General features: G+C 38.1%; 1 protein-coding gene across 1 annotated transcript in view; it reads right to left on the bottom strand.

Annotated features, from left to right (window-relative positions):
- Nucleotides 1-20,614, bottom strand: part of LOC139151079 (uncharacterized) — a 270,051-nt gene that overhangs the window by 248,733 nt on the left and 704 nt on the right. The window contains exons 2-15 of the mRNA XM_070723612.1: nucleotides 13,344-13,405; nucleotides 12,279-12,449; nucleotides 9,689-10,081; nucleotides 6,962-7,099; nucleotides 6,081-6,203; nucleotides 5,658-5,783; nucleotides 5,152-5,268; nucleotides 4,431-4,553; nucleotides 3,584-3,700; nucleotides 2,920-3,036; nucleotides 2,237-2,359; nucleotides 1,784-1,900; nucleotides 1,278-1,397; nucleotides 497-613 (exon numbers count right to left, since the gene is read on the bottom strand). Coding sequence (XP_070579713.1) covers nucleotides 497-613; nucleotides 1,278-1,397; nucleotides 1,784-1,900; nucleotides 2,237-2,359; nucleotides 2,920-3,036; nucleotides 3,584-3,700; nucleotides 4,431-4,553; nucleotides 5,152-5,268; nucleotides 5,658-5,783; nucleotides 6,081-6,203; nucleotides 6,962-7,099; nucleotides 9,689-9,773 — 1,423 coding nt within the window. The 5' untranslated portion in view covers nucleotides 9,774-10,081; nucleotides 12,279-12,449; nucleotides 13,344-13,405. The remainder of the gene's footprint in view (nucleotides 1-496; nucleotides 614-1,277; nucleotides 1,398-1,783; nucleotides 1,901-2,236; nucleotides 2,360-2,919; nucleotides 3,037-3,583; nucleotides 3,701-4,430; nucleotides 4,554-5,151; nucleotides 5,269-5,657; nucleotides 5,784-6,080; nucleotides 6,204-6,961; nucleotides 7,100-9,688; nucleotides 10,082-12,278; nucleotides 12,450-13,343; nucleotides 13,406-20,614) is intronic.

Consider the following 20,614-nt stretch of genomic DNA (forward strand, 5'->3'; position numbering starts at 1 on the left):
AAAATAAAATCTCTGGCTTACGAGAATGTTGCAGTCAAGTCATTGGTGCATTGTCATAGCTTAGAGGGACCTTAATAATGTTGGATCCCTGTTGGACTAAATGCACTTTTATGCGCTAATACTAGATTTTATTTTCACATTACATCGAATGCATATAGATATATATATATATATGAATATATATGAATATATATATATATATATATATATATATATATATATATATATATTATATATATAATCCTATCATGCATGCAGTGATGAATGAAAACGCAAGATGTCATTGTAGAGTGCCTTTAGTGCCTTTACAATTTTCTTGTGTATTGCAGGTTCAAAATTCACATGTTAACCCAGAGGTCAATGCATAGCACCTTGTTACCATTTTCCTTGAGTTTCCTTTATGTTGATGAAATTCACAATTTCACTGAAGACCCCCAAAAACGGTTTTGGAAACTCTCTTCGGACAGGAGAAAAATCACGGTTTATTTTTACTCACAGGTTTCACAGTTTGAGCCCGTATAGCAGTTGACACACGAACAGAAGTGATTTTCACACCCGGAGGGGCTACATCTACCCCCGTTTTGACAAGGGTTCGGTGAACAAGGATCCAGTACTGGAAGCAACGAAGGACACAAGAAAAACGTGAATGTTAAGTTAATGACGGTGGTAAGGAGCATACCAATTGTGTTCAGCTGATTTCGACCGGCTTGGTACACATACAAATTGTGGTGAAAAATGTACTAACATGCTATCAGTCCTATTAACATCTCGATTCGGGTCATATCCAACTTGTTACCAGCTGTCGTGCCTCCTGAGATGATCCTCATTCAAAAAATACCTGGTTTAAATTGTGACGTTTATTTATTTATTTATTTATTTATTTATTTATTTATTTATTTATTTATTTATTTATTTATTTATTTATTTATTTATTTATTTATTTATTTTGAACTCCAGCGTAGAGTGGTCAGAATATGCCGGCAGGGTTTCTCACGAGTTGTACCTTAGGCCCTCGAGAAAGACTTATCGCAGGTCTATGGTTGTGCACAGTAAATTGCTAACTTTCATCGTCAGTTACGCAACATTTCTGTAAATTTAGCCACTCAAACATGCACTTGCGTAGATTTAATTGAGACAATGACAACACTTTTCTGTGGTAATGGACAACTAAGGTCAAGTTTTCGAATTGAGATTTTCATTTCTTCGTTTACATGTTCGGGGTGGTCATGAAAAGAACTCGATGTGTAGATTTTGAGATATGACTGATTATGACATACATGTTTCACAGTTCGTTCCCGTGTAGCATTGGCCAATACAAAAACAGGTGTAGCTGGTACATGTCTGCTGCTGGCAGAAACCTCCATTCTGGCAAGGAGTAGGACTGCACGGATTCTGTACTGTAATCGGGGAAAAAGACCAGATGAGACCACTTGTTTTTTATCAATATTTCAGCACATTCATGATAAAGAAATCGAAGCTGCAATGACACAGCTCATGATTTCTACTCGATGTCTCAGTGAAAGCTTCAAGGTTGCAGAAATGAATTTGTACTGAATCTGGTATTTAAACGAGATAAAAGCAACGGGAGTCAACAAAACTTACTGGTGATAGCAGTGCTTCTGTATACAAGTTATACTTCATATTTAGAAAATATAATCGACATTGGATTTCCGCCGTGAATTTCATTAATGCCAAGTGTTGATATCGTGGAAGTTCGGTCCTTCATAATGGGCTAAGATGCAGAAAGTGCACAACGTCTAGAATGAATTCGAAACGAACTTACAGGTTTCACACTGTGTTCCAGTGTAGCACCCGGAGCATGTACATTGATATGTGGTGCACGTCAACTGGTTGCAGACACCATTGTTTCTACACGGGTTAGGTTGGCAAGGATTTTGAACTGAAAAAAAAAACATATCGTTGAAAATTACAAACAAATGGTATATACGGTATTTGAAATTCGCCTACAGCTGTTCCATGGAAACGTGAAGGTAATTCCAAACGGATCTTTGTTCAAGTTTACGAATACCTGATGCGATTTCGGATTTCAAGTCGTTAATTCAGATCTAGCTGTTTACTTGGAAATGTGTGAAATTCACTAATGTTTCCTTTTATGCAAAGGGCCACCAACTGCAGAGAGCTGGACTTAGGTGTATTAGATGAGAATTGAAAGTTTGGGATTTTTAATCGTCTAAATTGAGAGGCGCAACTTATACACTACGAGCTTTAGGCCTACCCGTTTGACAGTTGGTGCCAGTCCAACAGCCGGAGCATTGGCACTGATAGGCTGTACAGGAACCACTCTGTTGGAAGCAGACCCCACCATTCAGACAAGGATTCGGTGCACACGGATCTTGAACTGCGAACAAAAGGGGAAATTAAAATGCGTAATTCTGATGACTGTCACTTTGGGATATCTTGAAGAGGAACAGCACGGTATCTGTGTACTCCAGACACCGGAAACCATCCCTAGGTTAACGTAATACCCTACCATTTTGTCCATATTACTGTTATGGTCCTGGTAAATCTCTACCTAGACTTATATTTGACAACTTTTGATGCCATCCTATACTGTCAAGCGCACCGAAGATGAGGTGTTGAAAGGCCGTTGCATTAACCTGAGTGCATGTGCACGGACATTTGGGAATGTGAACTATTTCCCGTGAGAGAAAATATGCTATGATTTGATGAAATGATAATCATACTTGACGTTTTCAAGTAAGTAGCGTTCTTACTACTTCAAAATAAATATTACTAGACCCAGCACCGCAGTGGTCAAAACTCATGTTATTCTTCATTCCTTAGTCAAGTGATTTTAAGTGAATTTGTCTTGCATGCTCAACGTGGATCCTATAGGTCTTTGTTCTTAAGGTTTTTTGCACACCTTGCGCTTTGTATACGTATTGCTAAAACACTTACGTCTTTCGCAGCTGGTGCCAAGATAGCACGTTGGACATTGACACTGAGAAGCTGTACAGCCAAGTGCTATACACGTTCCTCCATTCAGGCATGTGTTAGGTGAGCAGGGATCTTGAACTGAGAACAGAACACAATCATGTATAGGTATAGGCATAGGCATGTATGAACGGTTTGTTTCAAAGAGAAATGCATGTCCAAGTGTAGAAGCATCGAAATAGCGGCATTCATGGCAGACTGAATTTTCACACGATTTGTAAATATATTTTATGACGATTTTCAGTTGTATTCCTCCATTTAATTACATACGTACATCACGTCGGTTCATCCTTTCCATAGAACATGTCGTATTTACATCAAGGACAGTAAGTGAATTTAATTGGCGGTGAATTTCGGCTGGAACTGTTTGTGACCCAAACTATTGCAGCAATCCTTTGAAAATCAAAAGTGTTATATGGAATTCGGTGAAAATATATTTTATGATTGTGCGACATAGAATTATTACACAATGATGGACATTTTCATGATGACATAATAAGTAACACCTCTGGTGTGACTTCTTGCTCCGTTAACCATCCCCCTTTCCGCCCATCCAACCTTTGGCCACCACTTTGCCTCTTTCGAGAACGGCGATTTTGCACAAGAATTCTCTGGCTCAGACACTTACGTATCTGACAGTCCTCGCCGGTGTAGCAGCCTAGGCAAGTACAAAATCTGTTTTCACACCCTGAATTGGTGCAAGTGCCACCATTCATACAGGGGTCATCCCTACATGGATCCATTGCTGAAATGATACACATCAGTAAATAATAACAATTTTCATCAGCCCACCTGTACCAATCATTCTGGAGCTACCGGCACACATTCAATACACTCTTCCCTTGTGACAATGACACAGAATTAATCAAGGTAAGCCAAGCATGTTCAATAACGTGTCAGGGAGGGTAAATTCCACCCGATCTGTCTTCTGAATGTTCAAATTCAGTTCTACTCAACTGAATCGCGAATTTTCATTCGATTTATACCCACGGCTCCAGTCGGACATATTAAAATTTCCCATCATGCTTTGTCATGTCGGCACATGTTCCCGGGATTGAAATGTGATGATATGGACCATTTGTGTGATTATAGGGTAACGTTGAAGGGTAGATGTGAGACAAACTTATAAAATAATGAAATGGCTTTTCATCTTAAATGGTAAAAGTGTGCAAAAGCTTAGTATAAAGTAGTACCCATTCCCTTTACTCAACTAAAATGGGGCGCATGAGAAACTTTCATGCAGATTTGGGCCGGAATTAATCCCCGTCGCAAACGCAGTTTGGAATGACAGATCGCTGTGTTGTTGCCACAAGTAAAAGTTTGTAAAGAGGCCTGTTATCTCGATGATTTAGTGATTCCATTTACAGTGGTGATCGAAATGTTAGGCAAAACAAACTACTTTAAAACAGATGAAAGTTTTGTAGTAGTAGCACGTTTATATGGACAGGCCATTTTTTTGAAAGTTGGTCCCTCACCTGTCTCACAATTGTCTCCAGTGAAACAACCACGGCACTGGCACTGATATTCGGTGCAGCTGCCAGCACTTGCGATACAGTATCCTGAATTCTGGCATGGATTGCCCTGACAGGGATCACCAACTGTGGACAATGAGGTAAAAAAGTCAATGGTGAGAACTATCTTAGAATAGACACTCTGATACAAAGCATTCGCGATGAGTCGCGCACATCACTTATTGATAGAGCTCATCCCACTTAGCGCTAAATTAAAGATTACAACCCGATGATAACTGACTTTCAGACTTTGCAATGTTGATTTAAATTGACTGAACAGTGACAAACAGCCAGTACGTGCTACAGGTTATAAAAAATGCGATTCGATCATAGTAGTTAGCTGCATTCTGTCACCCGATAATTTACAAAAATTATTTTGATTTCATATATCAGTAAATCAGAGGTAATTTGTAACTGAAGTACCAAGCTTTGCACGGTGACTTCTGATATGTAAACGGTATTTCGCCAGAGCACGATTGAAAGTTTCCTTGAGCTGTTGAGGAAAATGTGAGCAGAAGTATGTCTTTCCATTTCGAAGCCTACGCAACCATAAGTTGCAATGTGCGGAGAAAATGATGAAATTGTACATGGCGTCGTACGTTTGATGATTAACCCGATGGAAGCAAGGAAGCTAAAATTACATAAATGTTGTGGTTCTCGAGTGCAAGAACGGTGTTGTACTCACAGACACTGCAGCGCTCTCCTGTCCAACAACCTTGGCATTCGCATCTATAGTCTGAACAGGTCATTGCGATGCATTGGCCGCTGTTCAAACACGGGTTGACACTGCACGGATCTTGTACTGTATCAAAGGGCACGGAGCAGAACAACAATGAACAAGTTTCAACAATAAATGCAAGTGACCTACATTCCTGAAAGGTGTAAAGCTGCTTTTTATGAATTTGTTTCAGGCATTGCACTCCTCTCGGGCCGATGGTCACCATTGCGACTATAGCAGCAAGGAAAGTTAATGTTCTCTCTCTCTCTCTCTCTCTCTCTCTCTCTCTCTCTCTCTCTCTCTCTCTCTCTCTCTCTCTCTCTCTCTCTCTCTCTCTCTCTCTCTCTCTCTCAATGTCCATATTGGTGTAATTTTGTATAATGCAGTACCATCGGTAACGAATTTTCGCAAAAGATGATAATTAAAACAACTTGTAAAAGTGAAACTTCCAAGGCGAATGCAATAAAACTTACACTGCGAACACGTGCTGCCTGTGTAACATCCTAGACATTCGCAGATGGGTACCCTACAGCTTGCGGGGCTCACGCTGCATGTACCTCCATTAGCACACGGGTTCGGAAAACACGCCTGGTCGTTCACTGAAAGTTACAAGTTCGTCACAACGTTACCGAAAATTCAAACATTACCACGATGGGAGTTTGTAGCCAGGGCTTAAATATTTCTTTTTACGAACAGTGACGATATTACAATACTGAACGGCCACAGCAAATGATATATGATTTATGGATGAAATTCAAAGATATAGCCTCATTTTGTTAAAATTCTGAATTGTGAATCCCAGTACAAATCAATAAAAATATGACAATATATTTTCGTTTCACGCAATCAGCATTGAACCAGGATGCGAAAATCACAATTTCGTGTCATAGACTTACGGTTTTCACATTGTTCTCCTAGATAACAATCGGTGCATGTACATGTGTATTCACAAGGTGCATCAGCCTTGGGCTCGCATGTTCCCGCGTTTTGGCAGGGTCCGGACAAGCAGGGACTAGTGTCTGTAGGTATCAAAAACGAAGAACACAAGGTTTTGAAAATGTAGTACAATGTACGTTAGACCCGTATAAAATTTATGCATCTGCATGTGTATACATATGGCATTGTGTATTCTGACTCTGACGGGTCATGCAGTACTAAAATGATATTGTCCCTCGATTACATACAGTACCCCTGTGGCTGTACGGCACAGCACATATGCTATGTAAGTTTTACCATGGGGGCCTCGATCTCCGATGATGATGATGATTAAATATTTAAAAAAACGGAGAAAAATAAAAATATATTTGGACTCAGTAACTTTGTTGTTGTTGTTGTTGTTGTTGTTGTTATTGTTGTTATTGTTGATAGTATTTGCAGAAAAGAACAAAGCATGCTACAAATTAATACAGCGTAACTATACACATGCCCTGCAAAATTCAATACAGCTGAATTTTGCAGCGCATGTGTATAGTTACGCTGTATTAATTTGTAGCGCATGTGTATAATTAGGCCGTATTGAATTTTGCAGCGCATACTTTGTTCTTTTCAGCAAATACTATCAACAACAATAACAATAGTAATAATAACAACAACAACAACAACAAATTTACAGAATCAAAATATATATTTTTATTTCTCTGCATTCTTTAAATATTTAATCACCATGATCATGATCATCATCATCATCATCATCATCATCATCGGAGATCAAGGCCCCTATGGTTTTACGGCTTTCTTGACACACATACGAGAGGAAGGCACGTGGATGAATACTTACATGTCTGGCAGGTTCTACCAGAGAAACATGGTAAACACATGCAAGTGTAGTCGTCGTATGTTACATCTCTGCCCGTGACTGCATTCGTCTGACAAGTACCTTGATTCATACACGGTTCACTCTGACAGGGATCGATTTCTAAAAATAATAAGATACGAACTGTAAATGCTCACGTATTTCATTATATATTGAAGTTATGTGTAAATTTGAACCTTTGCCACATGTTTGCAACTTCATTGAAATTATTATGATCAACATAATGAACAATAATCACCGCCGATTAATTCTAAAAGGTCATGAAGTATACAAATATGTAATTAGCTGAAATAAAAATATTAAAGTTATTTGACTGCTCTTATTGTATCACCACTTTATATAGCAAGTGTAATTACTGTTGGCCATGTCCTTCAAGCCATATATGCCGAGCTGTGAAAGCTCATTAGATATGCAAATTATAAATTAGCTGACATGAAAATGTGAATTGACTTTCGATATTGTTTTAACCAGGTATAACCATTAATGTACATAGCATGTTTTGCCAACTTTGATCAAGTAAATCCCAGTATATATCCCTAATAAGCAAAGTTCATTAAATATGTAAATTAGGAATTGGCTTTAGTAAAAATGCTTAAAGATTGTCAATAATGTTGTATCATGGTATCTGTAATATGTGTAGCAAATTTTGTCAACTTTGGTCAAGTCAATTCAGATATATATCTCTAATTAGGAAAGATCATTAAATATGCAAATTAGGAATTGGCTGAAGAGAAAATGCTTAATGACTTTCAATAATGTTGTATTATAGTGTCTTTAATGTACATAGCAAGTTTCATCAATTTTGATCAAGTCAATTCAGATAAATATCCCTAATTATGAAAATTCATTTAATATTCAAATTAGGTTTTGGCTGAAGTAAAATGTCTTTTGACTTTCAATAATGTCATATCACAGTATCTTTGATGTATATAGCAAGTTTCAACAACTGCAATCAAGTTAATTCAGATATATATCCTAATTGGGAAAGTTCATTAAATATGCAAATTCAGAATTGGCTGAAGTAAAATGCTTAATGACTTTCAAAAATGTTGTATCATAGTGGCTTCAATACATGTAGCAAGTTTCATCAACTTTGGTCCAGTCATTTCAAATATATATCCCTAATTAACAAAGTTCATGAAATTTGCAAATTAGGAATTGGCTGAAGTAAAAATGCTTAATGACTTTCAAAAGTGTTGTATCATAGTGGCTTCAATACATGTAGCAAGTTTCATCAACTTTGGTCCGGTCATTTTAAATATATATCCCTAATTAACAAAGTTCATGAAATATGCAAATTAGGAATTTGCTGAAGTTAAAACGCTTAACGACTTTCAATAATGTTAAATCACAGTTTCTTTAATATACATACCAAGTTTGGTTAATTTTGATCGAGTCAAATCAGACATATATCCCTAGTTAGGAAAGTTCATTAAATATGCAAATTAGCATTTATCTTTTATGTCACCCCTTACTGGTTCCCACTGCTGATATATCTTGGTGTGATCAACATTTGTAGCAAATCTCATCAAATTGTGTGTAGTCGTTTTTAATGTATATCCGTTTTTTCTAAAATCATTAATTATGCAAATGAGCAAAAAGTATGCAAGCCACACCACAAAAACTAATCAGTTCTTGCCATTTGCTAACTGAATATATGTACCAGATTTTATTCTGATCTGATAAGCCGTTTTTGAGATATCGGACCAACAGACAGACAGACAGACAGACAGACAGACACACAGACACACAGACGGACAGACAGACAGACAGACAGACAGACAGACAGACATCGCTGCGACATATGCTCACGTGTGTAAACACGTGAGCAAATAAAACAATGGACGGTTAAGGCAGAACGGGTCACCGGGACAGATATTCAGACGCTAAATTTATATTTGCTTTTTGATTTGTGTGAGCTCATATTGAAGCTCATGGAGTAGATAAAGTTTTCGCCGTCTTATTTTTGTAGAAATCAAAACTTTCTGAAAAGACATAACACAAGGATGGCAGCCATTTTGAATTTCAAATATATGCAATATATTTCCATAGTACAAACATTTGCACAGTGCTCCCCTGATTCGTATTCAAGATTTCAAATGGAATGGTCGAAAGTTTCACATAGGAAAATCTGAGTAAAAGTGTAAGTCTTCGAATTGCGAGGCGCGTAAATCCTTAATATCACTTTTGCTTTCTCGTTGTAATTTTAACATTTTTATCGGTATTTGTTAAACAGTGTGTCATTTTATCAATCTGATATATAAACGGAAGCTGTTATTGAATTTTTAATATTTGTTTTTATTCAGAGACAACCTAATCCTTTCGTTAACACGGGAAGTAGAAACGTAAAAACTACAACCCCCAGATAGAGCTGGTTTTGCCGTTGTACAATCAGAATGTCTGACAGTCACCTCTAATATAAATATGCCCGTATATGGTCAAAGGGACGTTCCTTGCTATTCAAAATGCCCATGTGAGGGCGCTCTTTTTAAAAAAGCGGCCACCCTCTTAAATCTGTCATTGGTTAGATTTTCGAATTCTCTTTCCACGGTAACTTTGGCAAAATTGGAACAGGTGACAATATACCTGTAAGTGGGCTTAATCAACAGTAAAGTGGCCAGGGGTGAAAGTCAAACGAAGCACAAATAGTTGGCACGAATGTAAACACAGGAAAAGTTAATATGCACGTACCTTCGGCAGTCCATTGAATTTTCCATCCATCAAAAGTAAGTGTCCTGTCTGTTTTCCAGTAAAGGAACACCGAATCGCCTTCCATGATGATGTCATGTTGAGGAGCAGTGTCGCCCTCGATCAAGTAGTAGTTGCCACCATCGACAGTCGTTCCGTTGTTTGGGTTTAGGAAACCCGCATTCGGACAAGTGAGACCCGGTCCGATGTACAGTTCATCCTTAGACTTCTCGATGTAAAAAGGCTCATCAAACCTGAACTTGATTCTCTTCGCTCCAGGGACGTATAAAAGATACAATACCGCTTCGTTGTCGTGGTGTTCTTCAGGGTAGTTCGGTGATTGGAAAGAGCCAGTTGTACATTCAATGCCATAGCATTGCTGTACATGGTTCACCGCTGCAATAGAAGAATATGGATTGTAGATGTTAACGCCACTCTCCGTTGAACAAGAGAGAATTAATTAGCCCAACAAAGTGGCAGTACTTTTAACGGGTGTGAATGTCTGTTTTAATACGAAATTTCAATTTGTAAACAAATCATAATTAACTTTTAAACCGTGACATGTGACATCGTGTTGAACTCAAGGACCTGTTTGAAAATCTAGATATTCGTATATTCTTTTTTTTTCGATGATATATATTTGATATTTCCAAGAAAGAACTACAGAGTTCACATTCAGGCCAAGGGCCGCCTCGGCTTGGTGCAAGATTGTGATATGATAAGACAAATTTGGGCCCGCTTTCAGACTACATGCAAACCGACCCAGGGCCGACGTAGCGCGTTTTGTTTTGTTGTTTGTTTGTTTGTTTGTTCGTGTTTTGTTATATTTACCGCCTCATAGGCGAACCTAAAAACTCTGCAGACTGGATGTATAATAGAATTTGACGAATATCAAATAATCTGAACGGTAAGGGCCGAAGGGTGAAAATTAGGGACGTGGCAGAAGTGACAGGGGGTGGGCTGGTTGTGGGGTGGTTTTTTTTTGGGGGGGGGGGGGGTTTCAACATACATGGTAGTCTATAAGAAAAATATGAACACTATATATTCAATATGAAACTGGTAATATTGTTCCAATATACACTGCGTCAAATACAAAACTGTGAATAACTTTTTTTCAAAATGAAACTTGCAGTATTTTTGCATGTATAGATGTTGTACAATTGACATAATTGAACTTGATTAGAATAGGGTGGTTACAAGTGCAAATGTGTATAAGAAATTTGATTTTGGAATTTCACCGAAAATGTGGATCCACTCTGTGACAAAACTGTGAATATTTTTTTCCAATATAAGACTAGTGTTATTTGTGCATATATATATACATGTTGAATAGTTGACACAAATGTATTCGATTAGAAGAGTGGTTGCAAGTGCATAAGAGCTTAATTGTACAAGACATTTGATTTTGGAATTTCACCGAAAATGTTCATTCAAAAAATACGGACATAAACCAACTAAATCTGTGCTTTATAAATTTTTGACATTTTATAGAAATATGCTTGATCAGAATTTAGTGTTTGAAAATGTAGATGTGAAGAAAAACGTGGTATTGGTATTTCAACCAAGATATCACTTAACTTCTCATGGTATCCTACGGGTAAACAATTAAAACATTTTCGCCGACAAAAACTTGCTTCCATCTGTCCATATATGGGTAAATGTTGTTAAATAGTGACTTATATAGGCTGTAATATGTTTCTTAACAGCTCTATGTTACAATTACAAGTCAAACTATAACACATCTACTGTCCGTTAATTTTGAGTAGCCAATTGTACTGCAGGATAGAATTGCTTATTGTGAAATGTGATCTTTTGTCATCAAATTACTTAAAACTTTGCATAAAAGTGATTATTTGTAAAGGTTAAAAAGTATTCGCTGAAAGTCCAGTGGTCAAATGAGAAATTATATTATTGATCTGGACTATGACACGCAGGGGGAGGGTCACTGTTTTTCGCGCAGCGTCAATTTGGAAAACATCGGCCCTCCCCTGTTATTTTTGTTCATTCCCTTACTCCCACATCTTTGAAGATAAAGTCTACATAACCAATTATTTGTACATTTGGTCGCACGGGAAATACAGTAGAGTCATCAGAGCGTCTTCAAGAAACTCTGTGTCAGTCGGTAGAAATATATAGATTAATCAATAAACTCATTCCAATTAATGAGAAGAGACCGTCTACTCATAAGGATACGAAGTCTACTCTGACGTGGCTGCAGGGAAAATTAACGCGAAAGGTTCTTATACGATCAAATAATATGTCCTACTTTTCATTCGAACGAGACATAACTAAATTATGCATGATTAACTTATGTATGTTGACCTGATATTGACTTTTTGCAAAATATAGATGTTGCTAGTCGACACCATGGCAAGCGAATGGTCGTGCGAGGCTAACTTCTCGCACATGTTCAAACGACGGTCTTCGTACTTCAAGCCAGCCTCACTTTTATATGACAAATTCTCGTCTTGCATAACTCTGATCATTTAACTGTTTACCATTTCGGTTCACACTCGAAGTAGAACATCCTGTTGACGTATTATCAATTTTCAAATAACAAGCGGAACTAATAGGCCATACTCGTCATACTTACAATGTATGGACGAGCAATGTGCCCCAGAGTAAGCTGTTTCCCTCCCGTGATCGTAGACATCATCGTCTGAGTTGCATTTACATACATAGCGATTTGAATCCGAAGATGACAATCGGTTATAACACTCTTTTGGGCCCACGATGCAGGGATCGTCCTCACATGTTCTTGTGTCTGCACAAATAATAAGGAAAAGAGGAGAAAACGTGAAGAAAATTCATTGTGTCATTTGACTTTACAAAGAAATCTTATAAACTGTCAACGATGTGGTGTTTGCGAGGGTATAGTAGGTGACAGTGTAAAGTACACAATATTGCATTTCCTTATTTGATGTGCGAACGGCTTTGTCTAGCAAGGCAACCTGTCCTCAATCTACCGAAGGAATGGTCCAACAACATTACTCTTAGAGTCAACCAAAATTGTGGACCTTTTTATAGCATACCTTATATCATACCATGCCAAAAAATTACATTCTCGTTGGAATCTGGACCATCCCACTTGCTATGATGTAATAGGTAATCCATATATATATACAAACCTTATAATTCAGATACTGGAACTTAAAAAATAAGTGTAGGCGCGTTAAAAGTGTTTATGTTCAGGAGTTCAATTTAGACTGATGACATAATGCATGTCGAACTTTCAAAGTCCATGACCAGCATTGCACTGCATGGTGGCTTGTCTCTGGTTTTAGACAATTTGCAGAAGTGATGTAAAGAGGCTGTTATTTTAATTGTCTTTAGTGCCCATGGCATTTGTAAGTAAACTCTTATGATAACATGACAATTACGAAACTGTAATTTTACTTTCACAGCAGAATATTTGCTGCTCCCTTTTAGCATATTAGGGTTTGATGGGAAAAGCTGCTTTACGAACAGAGTCTATTAACTTGGATGATATGAAGCCTTTGATCGATTGGGTCGTGGTTTGAACCTCGTGTATGGAAATGTAAGTGTAATTATAATTTTCATTCTTCGCTGTCCTCCGGCCTCACAAGCACCGACATGTTTTTAGTTTTGCATCTCGTTACAAATACTCGGGATATGATATTAGAAAAAGGGAAACTACATTCAACGATCCTCCATTGTCACACCGTTGCCAACTTTTACAAGGATTGAGGATATCGCACACTGTGGAGAAGATAAAAATAAAGAGTTGATCTTACGGAGACGGGTGTCACTTTAATTTGTCGCTCTGCAGTTAACATTTCTTCGTTCATCATTCACAGGAAGACGAAATTATATGAATTGTTTTCTCTTTTAACCCTGTGAATGCTACAGTGTAATTTTCCGCCAAAATGTTTGCGCAACATGTTACCACTTTATTATGATTTTTTTCTGTAATCCTTTCGATAATTTTAAACCAAACGGGCAGCACTTTTCATAGGCTACAGTTTTTAATCAAAATCTTAGGAAAAATCTGAAAAAATTTTCAAACCTGAAAAAAATGTCTGCGTTGTTTTCTATAGGTGACAAAAATAGACTTTGGCGCTCAAATGGTTAAGCCTAAAGTCACAGACAGTCTGTAAGCTAGACAGCTAAAATTAAAACGTTCTTTGAAGACAATTTTGATTATCGCAAATTTTGCCGAAGTGATGACAACCATGCAATGTACGTCCATGATCATTGAACCAAATCCACAAACTGAAAGGCTGAACAGAAAGGATGGTAAAATTAACTTCAACTTCTATGAAACATCTCTTTCTATGATAACCTTGCAAAATCCACCTCAGACTTGGTTCAAGTCAATGAATTTTCAAAAAAATAAATAAATAAATAAATAAATAAATAAATAAATAAATAAATAAATAAATAAATAAATAAAACGATTTGCAACAGTTTTTTCTTGTGTCTCTTCGTTTTCATACGTTTTCGAAATTTGGCAGTCCAGGTCAGGTTTTCCGAGCAATCGCCGAACGCATATTTCAACCGATTTTAATCAAAGTTGGTACAAGGACATTGACCTGTGTCATACATATGCACATTGATTTGTTTTGTGATTCGATCCAATATGGCCACCATGTGGCCATTTTATTACGATTTTTTCATGTCCTGAACTACAACTCAGACATGTATCAAGCGAATTTATTCAAAAGTATTTTTATCACAGACCTAATGAAGAGGACTCTATCCTCTCTGAGGACCTGTAATCAAAGCACCCATTAACAAGTGGGGGACTGTGTCATCAACGATGACTTGTATTCTATTGGTTGCGTCATTGTTGAGTTGGCGCTGAACAGCGACGTAATTACCGATTGTTGGATGCAGATACAGAATGAGGCTTGGTTGAATTTTCGCACTTCCAAACTTTCGTTTAGGGGGAGGGGGCCCGGGGAGGGAGGTTGAGGCCAAACGCATTTAGTTTCGTTTACCGTGCACATGTTTTAATTATCTACGGCCCCTAAGTCTAAGTCTACCTAAAAATTACCAGTCTGTAGCTGAAAGCATTCTAGCTGTCAACGTTGGTGGCGCGCAGCTCTACAAGAGCAGGTATGCATACACGCGTATCGTGTACATACACTGCTAACTTCTTTTATTTACTTCATCCTGTCTAATGTAAATGAGTCTAGAACAGATAACTCATTGATGGATGCTTGTTTTTCAGAATTTACTCGATCAATCTAAACAAACGCACGGTCTTATGGGTTTCCTGAAGTCTTTTTGACCTGCCATCGAACTTTCAAGTGAAAAGCATACACGAGCAATCTCCAATTTGATGTCTGTTGTTCAGTTTTCGTATACCTCATGATTTTATGCTAATTCCATAACTTATTAGCTGATGGGAGCAGAGAAATTGCAGCATCAATAGGTACCGGTCGGTGTGACACGATGCAAACCCTGAACAAAGATGGAGGCATACGTCCGTGACCATAATGTTGATTTAAATGTTCATAGCCAATTTAGGTGATTGAAATTTAGGTTTCCGGCAAATAAATTTCATTCTCAATTGCGAATTGATCGCGTTTGTTACTAAATATAGCTGCACGCGCGCGACTTTCGGACAAATATGCTGAAATTCGGACAAATTTTGTCGTTGTTATGCGCGGCTGTTGTTGCACCTTGTAGTCTCAGTCATCAATTCATACGAATAAGTGTGGCGCTAAATAGCCATTCTAACACTCGCAGGTTTTATTTTCGTCGTTTATGCGGAAAATTTGGACAAATATTTATTTATGCATATTAATGAGAGAGAACAGTGACGTCATTTGCGATCAGCGCTGTTGCGAATGGAACAGGTTGTCACTGGTGATTTTACCCTTCGCAATTCCCTCCTGTTGACAAATTCTCCGTTAGCTTTCGATGCACACCCACGTTTGGTCATTGTTCAGGCATCTCACCGGGCCATACAACCCTATAGTTCTCTGAGGTGTGGCTGTAACCTATATTGTTTGGATATGGAAGAGGTCAAGGGTCGTGATTAGTCATGGTTTGCTTACTCTTTATAATACATTTGTTGTTATTGTCGTCGTTCGTACTGCAGATGCTGCATTCATATATTGATAGTCTGCGATGAGTCTAAAGAGACATTTTTCTTTTAGAGACAGATGACACGAACAGCTGTCTTAGTAATCGCGAGAGCAATAACAACAATAGACTTAGATGATGTCATACTATCTCTATCTGACGCCATGTCTAACGCGATGAAACACGCATACTTGTCATCACTATAGTCTACAAGAAACGCTGGTAAATTATGTTGTATGTCCTGTATTCATGTCGCGTTGACGGGGTTTTGTTTTGTTACCTTGTGCTGCATTGTATTATATTATGAAATGTAATGTCATGCATGTCGTGTTATGTTGATATGATGTCATGTAGTCCAGTGTGCCACGGTTGCTACAGTCAGACTTACCATAATATGACGATACTAAGAGTTAATAAGCACATCGTGAATTCTCATCACATTGGCACCAGATTGTCTCATCAGAAAATCTACCCATCAGATAGCAATTTCAATGGAAAACAAAAGGCTACCACTCCTCCATAATGCTCTTACAGACTAGAACAAAGGCGATCCCAGGGATCGTAAACAGTGCCTTTAAAGTAAGCCAGTAAGAGACGGTTAAAGAGGTTCTTTATATTTACATTTCTAATGTGAAAAATACAACTAACTCCTGAAGATTATTTCTTCTCTTAAAGGCCTGTGTTGGCACCAGATTGTCTCATCAGAAAATTTACGCATCAGATTACAATTTCAATTTCTTATGTCTGTAAACAAGTCGTTTGTTCAGTTCCCCAAATCATGCTGAAGTGCGACAAGTAATATTGAAATTTACCGATATAACCTGCATATATGTAGCATCCAAAGTTATTGTTAACAATTGAATTTTTTTCTTGACAAATTAATATTTCATATATTTCACAATGGGTCGCATGTACAAGGTTAAATACTTAAACACTTCGTATAAACACACAATGTATGGATAAGAATAGGCCATGTACTTGTTTTGTAGAATAAGGGTTTTGAATATTATCAACGGTTACATTTCCCGCCATGTGTCTGGTATAAGTCTTCAAATAGTTTTCAAAACCAGTTGGCCAGATTGGACACAGGGACAGACTATTGGCCAATGTGACGTCCAGGAAGGGAACTCGATATAGAGATCATGGACTTGCCATGAGGGTACACGTTACCGAGACGGCTCTCTGATAATGCTTAGATAGTTGTATTTGAGAGGCCGATGATTAAAGGAGAAGTGAGTTCTAATTTGTATCCTTCATCGAATGCACTTTTGTGTTTTCAAGAGAGGTTAACACAGGACGGAAAAAACCATATTACTTCAGGTAGATATGGTATAGTTCCATGAATTACTAGTAACTCAAAGGGAGATCTGTGTGTAGCGCCATCAACGACCAGGAAAAGAACAAGAAGGCATATAGTTGTACTACAGGGTGGAATATTATGGACGATAAGATTTTGGGAAAGCCAAAATTTCCAATATCTCTAGAGTTATATTCGGCTTTTTCTAAATATTAAGTGCTTAATACCCCGAAAGAGAAGCCTTAAATAAATTTTAGTCCGTCTAGAACCTTGACAATTTTGGGAAGACTATAGGAGTGGTGAGACAATCGATACGTTATAGGGGAAAGTCACTTAAAAAGAGTTTTAGTTAGTTAGTGACTACCCTTTTAATCAGAATATGCCAATATGCCTTGGGTGGTAGAATTTGCTAAATCACTCGACTTGAAAGTCTCTAGTTTGATATTTTGATGCTGCATGGTAATTTGACCCATAATTCTGCAAATACATCCCTGTGGGAAAATACAAGCTATGGTTATGCCACGAAAGATCTATTCATATGATCTATCAGAGAATAAGCTTGGAGCTTTGCAACCATCAAATGATGGAAAAGTTCACGAGACGGTCCTCTATTGAGTCACTACCTTTGTGACAGAATTTCCACAGTTTTATGTCTTTACTCCGTAGTAAGAAGGATGGCTGACAATACCTAGTCTTCATATAGTGTTTCTATTTTATTTTGCTAAACGATATCAACATTTGCTGTCAAAATTTTTTTTTCAATCCAGAATACAAGATGTCTGGCGGTATTTTTATTTTTTGTAGAATGTAGGCCCCGTTTAGTTTTATCCAGGATAAAGTGCTAAGTAGCCCTCACCTTACATAGTGAATATTGAGATCTCCTTACAATGTACATCGTACGTACCGTATGGCTGACTATGCATGACTAAAGATAGAATACACCAGGGGGACAGATATTAGGACAACTAAATGAGGTCAATTTTTTTCTGGTCTACCTGTTGTGTGACAGTGGGCTCATTTTGAAGCTCGGAGAAACAATAAATTTTCCACCGTCTTCATGTGCATATGTATGTGAAAATCTGAAATTAAAGTTTCTCCATAGAATTAATATAGGAGTGGCGGCCATTTTGAGATTAAAGTGTCGATTAGGTAGTTCGTTAACTTAATACCAAATTTTGTACGGCGACTCCTGATTTTCATTCCGATTTCAAAAGATGTTACAAAATTTCCATTAGGAAGGTTTGAGCAAAAGTTAAAATCTTTCGGTTTCGAAGCGCGCTACTAATTACTTAAATAATAGCTCCTCCCGAAAGAAAAAAAGCTTTACTCTGACATAAAAGTTAACGAAAATTGGTTAGAAAAATAAACGGCCCAAAGCAGGTAACTGCACTTGTTGTTTGACCCATTTCCATGAGATGAAGTGATTTCTACATGTTAAATATGGTAGTAAACGTATGACGTTTGCCCGCCGTTGTTGTGCTGCCTACACCTACCCTGAATAGCTGCCGCCGCCAATCCAACCAATAAAACGTAACCCTTGTTCAAGTGTACTCATGCATGGCAGTCTGTGAGCTTCTATTCAGAATACCTAGATGGTTTTTGTGGGTAATTTTACAAGCTAAAATATTTTCAGAGCGTGAAATACTATATGGGATTTCTCATCAGGCTTGCCGTCACATTTTTGTCACTCCATATTAACCTCTCACCAAGAAGAGATAGCGTATCATTGCACTTCATAGTCAAAAGAATCGTTGCACATCACTCGGAGACTTTTTGGACAACCGCTTAGCAGTGTATTATAGGGTGTGTTCTTCACTTTCCCTCAGTCGATTTGGAATTTTTACGATTCACTGAAACTGCAGTGTAAGGGTGGCTATGGCCATCACATCTTAGACCGTCTTGGTCACTTGGGCTTCGAGTAGCTTCTTGAAGTAGCACAATTCCGTTGTGTGCCCGGCAATGGTCACTGAGAGGGCGCTATGCAAACACAATATATCATTTTGGTTTTCAAAACAAATATGGGATACTTTCTAAAACCCTCCTCAGCTTATGGTTAATATGAACCTAAAGCAAGTCTGTTTTTTCATAAGACGATATGGTAATATAGTTGTAGGAACACTCAGAGGCGTGATTTACTTGAAGCGATTGATCGTGCGTAATCAAAGGGTTTTCAGCCCGACACTGGTCGTTACGACCGTAATATAGCATGCAAAAGATAACTGCATACCTCTCCCTCTCCTCCTCCATCCTCTCTGTCTCTGTCTCTGTCTCTGTCTGTCTCTGTCTCTCTGTCTGTCTCTGTCTGTCTGTCTGTCTGTCTGTCTGTCTGTCTGTCTGTCTCTGTGTCTATCTGTCTGTCTGTCTGTCTGTCTGTCTGTCTGTCTGTCTGTCTGTCTGTCTGTCTGTCTGTCTCTCTCTCTCTCTCTCTCTCTCTCTCTCTCTCTCTCTCTCTCTCTCTCTCTCTCTCTCTCTCTCTCTCTCTCTCTCTCTCTCTCTCTCTCTCATACACCCATACATTCAATGTATACTTTTTTACGGAGCATGGCACATATATCAGATTGATTTTTGTTGTTGATATTTTAACGTTTCAAATCTATTATGAATATATCCTAATAAGTAATAGCAGAAACCGAAAACCACTGTTGATATCGTCGGGGATGAATATAGAGCGTTAGATTCCCCTCAACCCTCTCTCATATGTCATGGCACATACATCAGATTGATTTTTGTTGTTGATATTTTAACGTTTCAAATATATTATGGATCAGTCACAATAGTAAATAGTAGAGACCGAAAACTCCTGTTGATATCGTCCGGGATCGTGTATATAGAGCATTAGATTCCCCTCGCCTCTTCTCTCATATATCATACGCACATACTTTGTACATACAACACACTGACTTTCAGCCTTGAACGATTGCGTCAAACGTCAAGCTACCGTAAACATGGTCTGCGAATGTAATACGGGTCAGTACTGTTCTCAAAAAATTGATTTCAAATCAATCTCTGGTCGTGTGAGACGGAAGGAAAGGTATATTCTAAACATTTCAGCCTTTACAAAAGCAAGGGTCTCCAAAAGAACACCTCCAGCAATGTCTATCGTTTCAGATTAGTTTTGTCTGTAAGAAAACGGTTTGGCAAAATCACGGTCACTCCACAAAATGAAAACCACAAACCCAGTGTCGGAAGATACATTGCTGACAATGCCGGAAGATAAATCTGTATGCAAAATTCATTGAATGGTTTTGTAAGGCATGTGTAGCTTCACCAGGTGTTATGATCGATGAAACCACTGCGAACAAGTGTGATCGCTTTGTTAAAAGAGAAAGCGCTTTCCTATCTACGTTGCAGATTAGCTAAATTACATGAAAGCCTGTTGCCCGAGATTGCCCGGCTGTTCACAATACACTTTCAATTTTTGACGGCATGGCTGCCGTATCTACGGAACGTCAACAAATCGTTCGGCGGTCTACCTCGGGTGTAAAATGGCCCCGGGTTCACAAATCTCGTCCCCAGTCTTTGGAATGCACCGTTAAAGGTAGCGCGGTTTGGGTGTGGCTGTATGTGTTAGGTGAAAA

The sequence above is a fragment of the Ptychodera flava genome, chromosome 15 (assembly GCF_041260155.1).
Source record: "Ptychodera flava strain L36383 chromosome 15, AS_Pfla_20210202, whole genome shotgun sequence".
NCBI classification, from domain to species: Eukaryota; Metazoa; Hemichordata; class Enteropneusta; family Ptychoderidae; genus Ptychodera; species Ptychodera flava.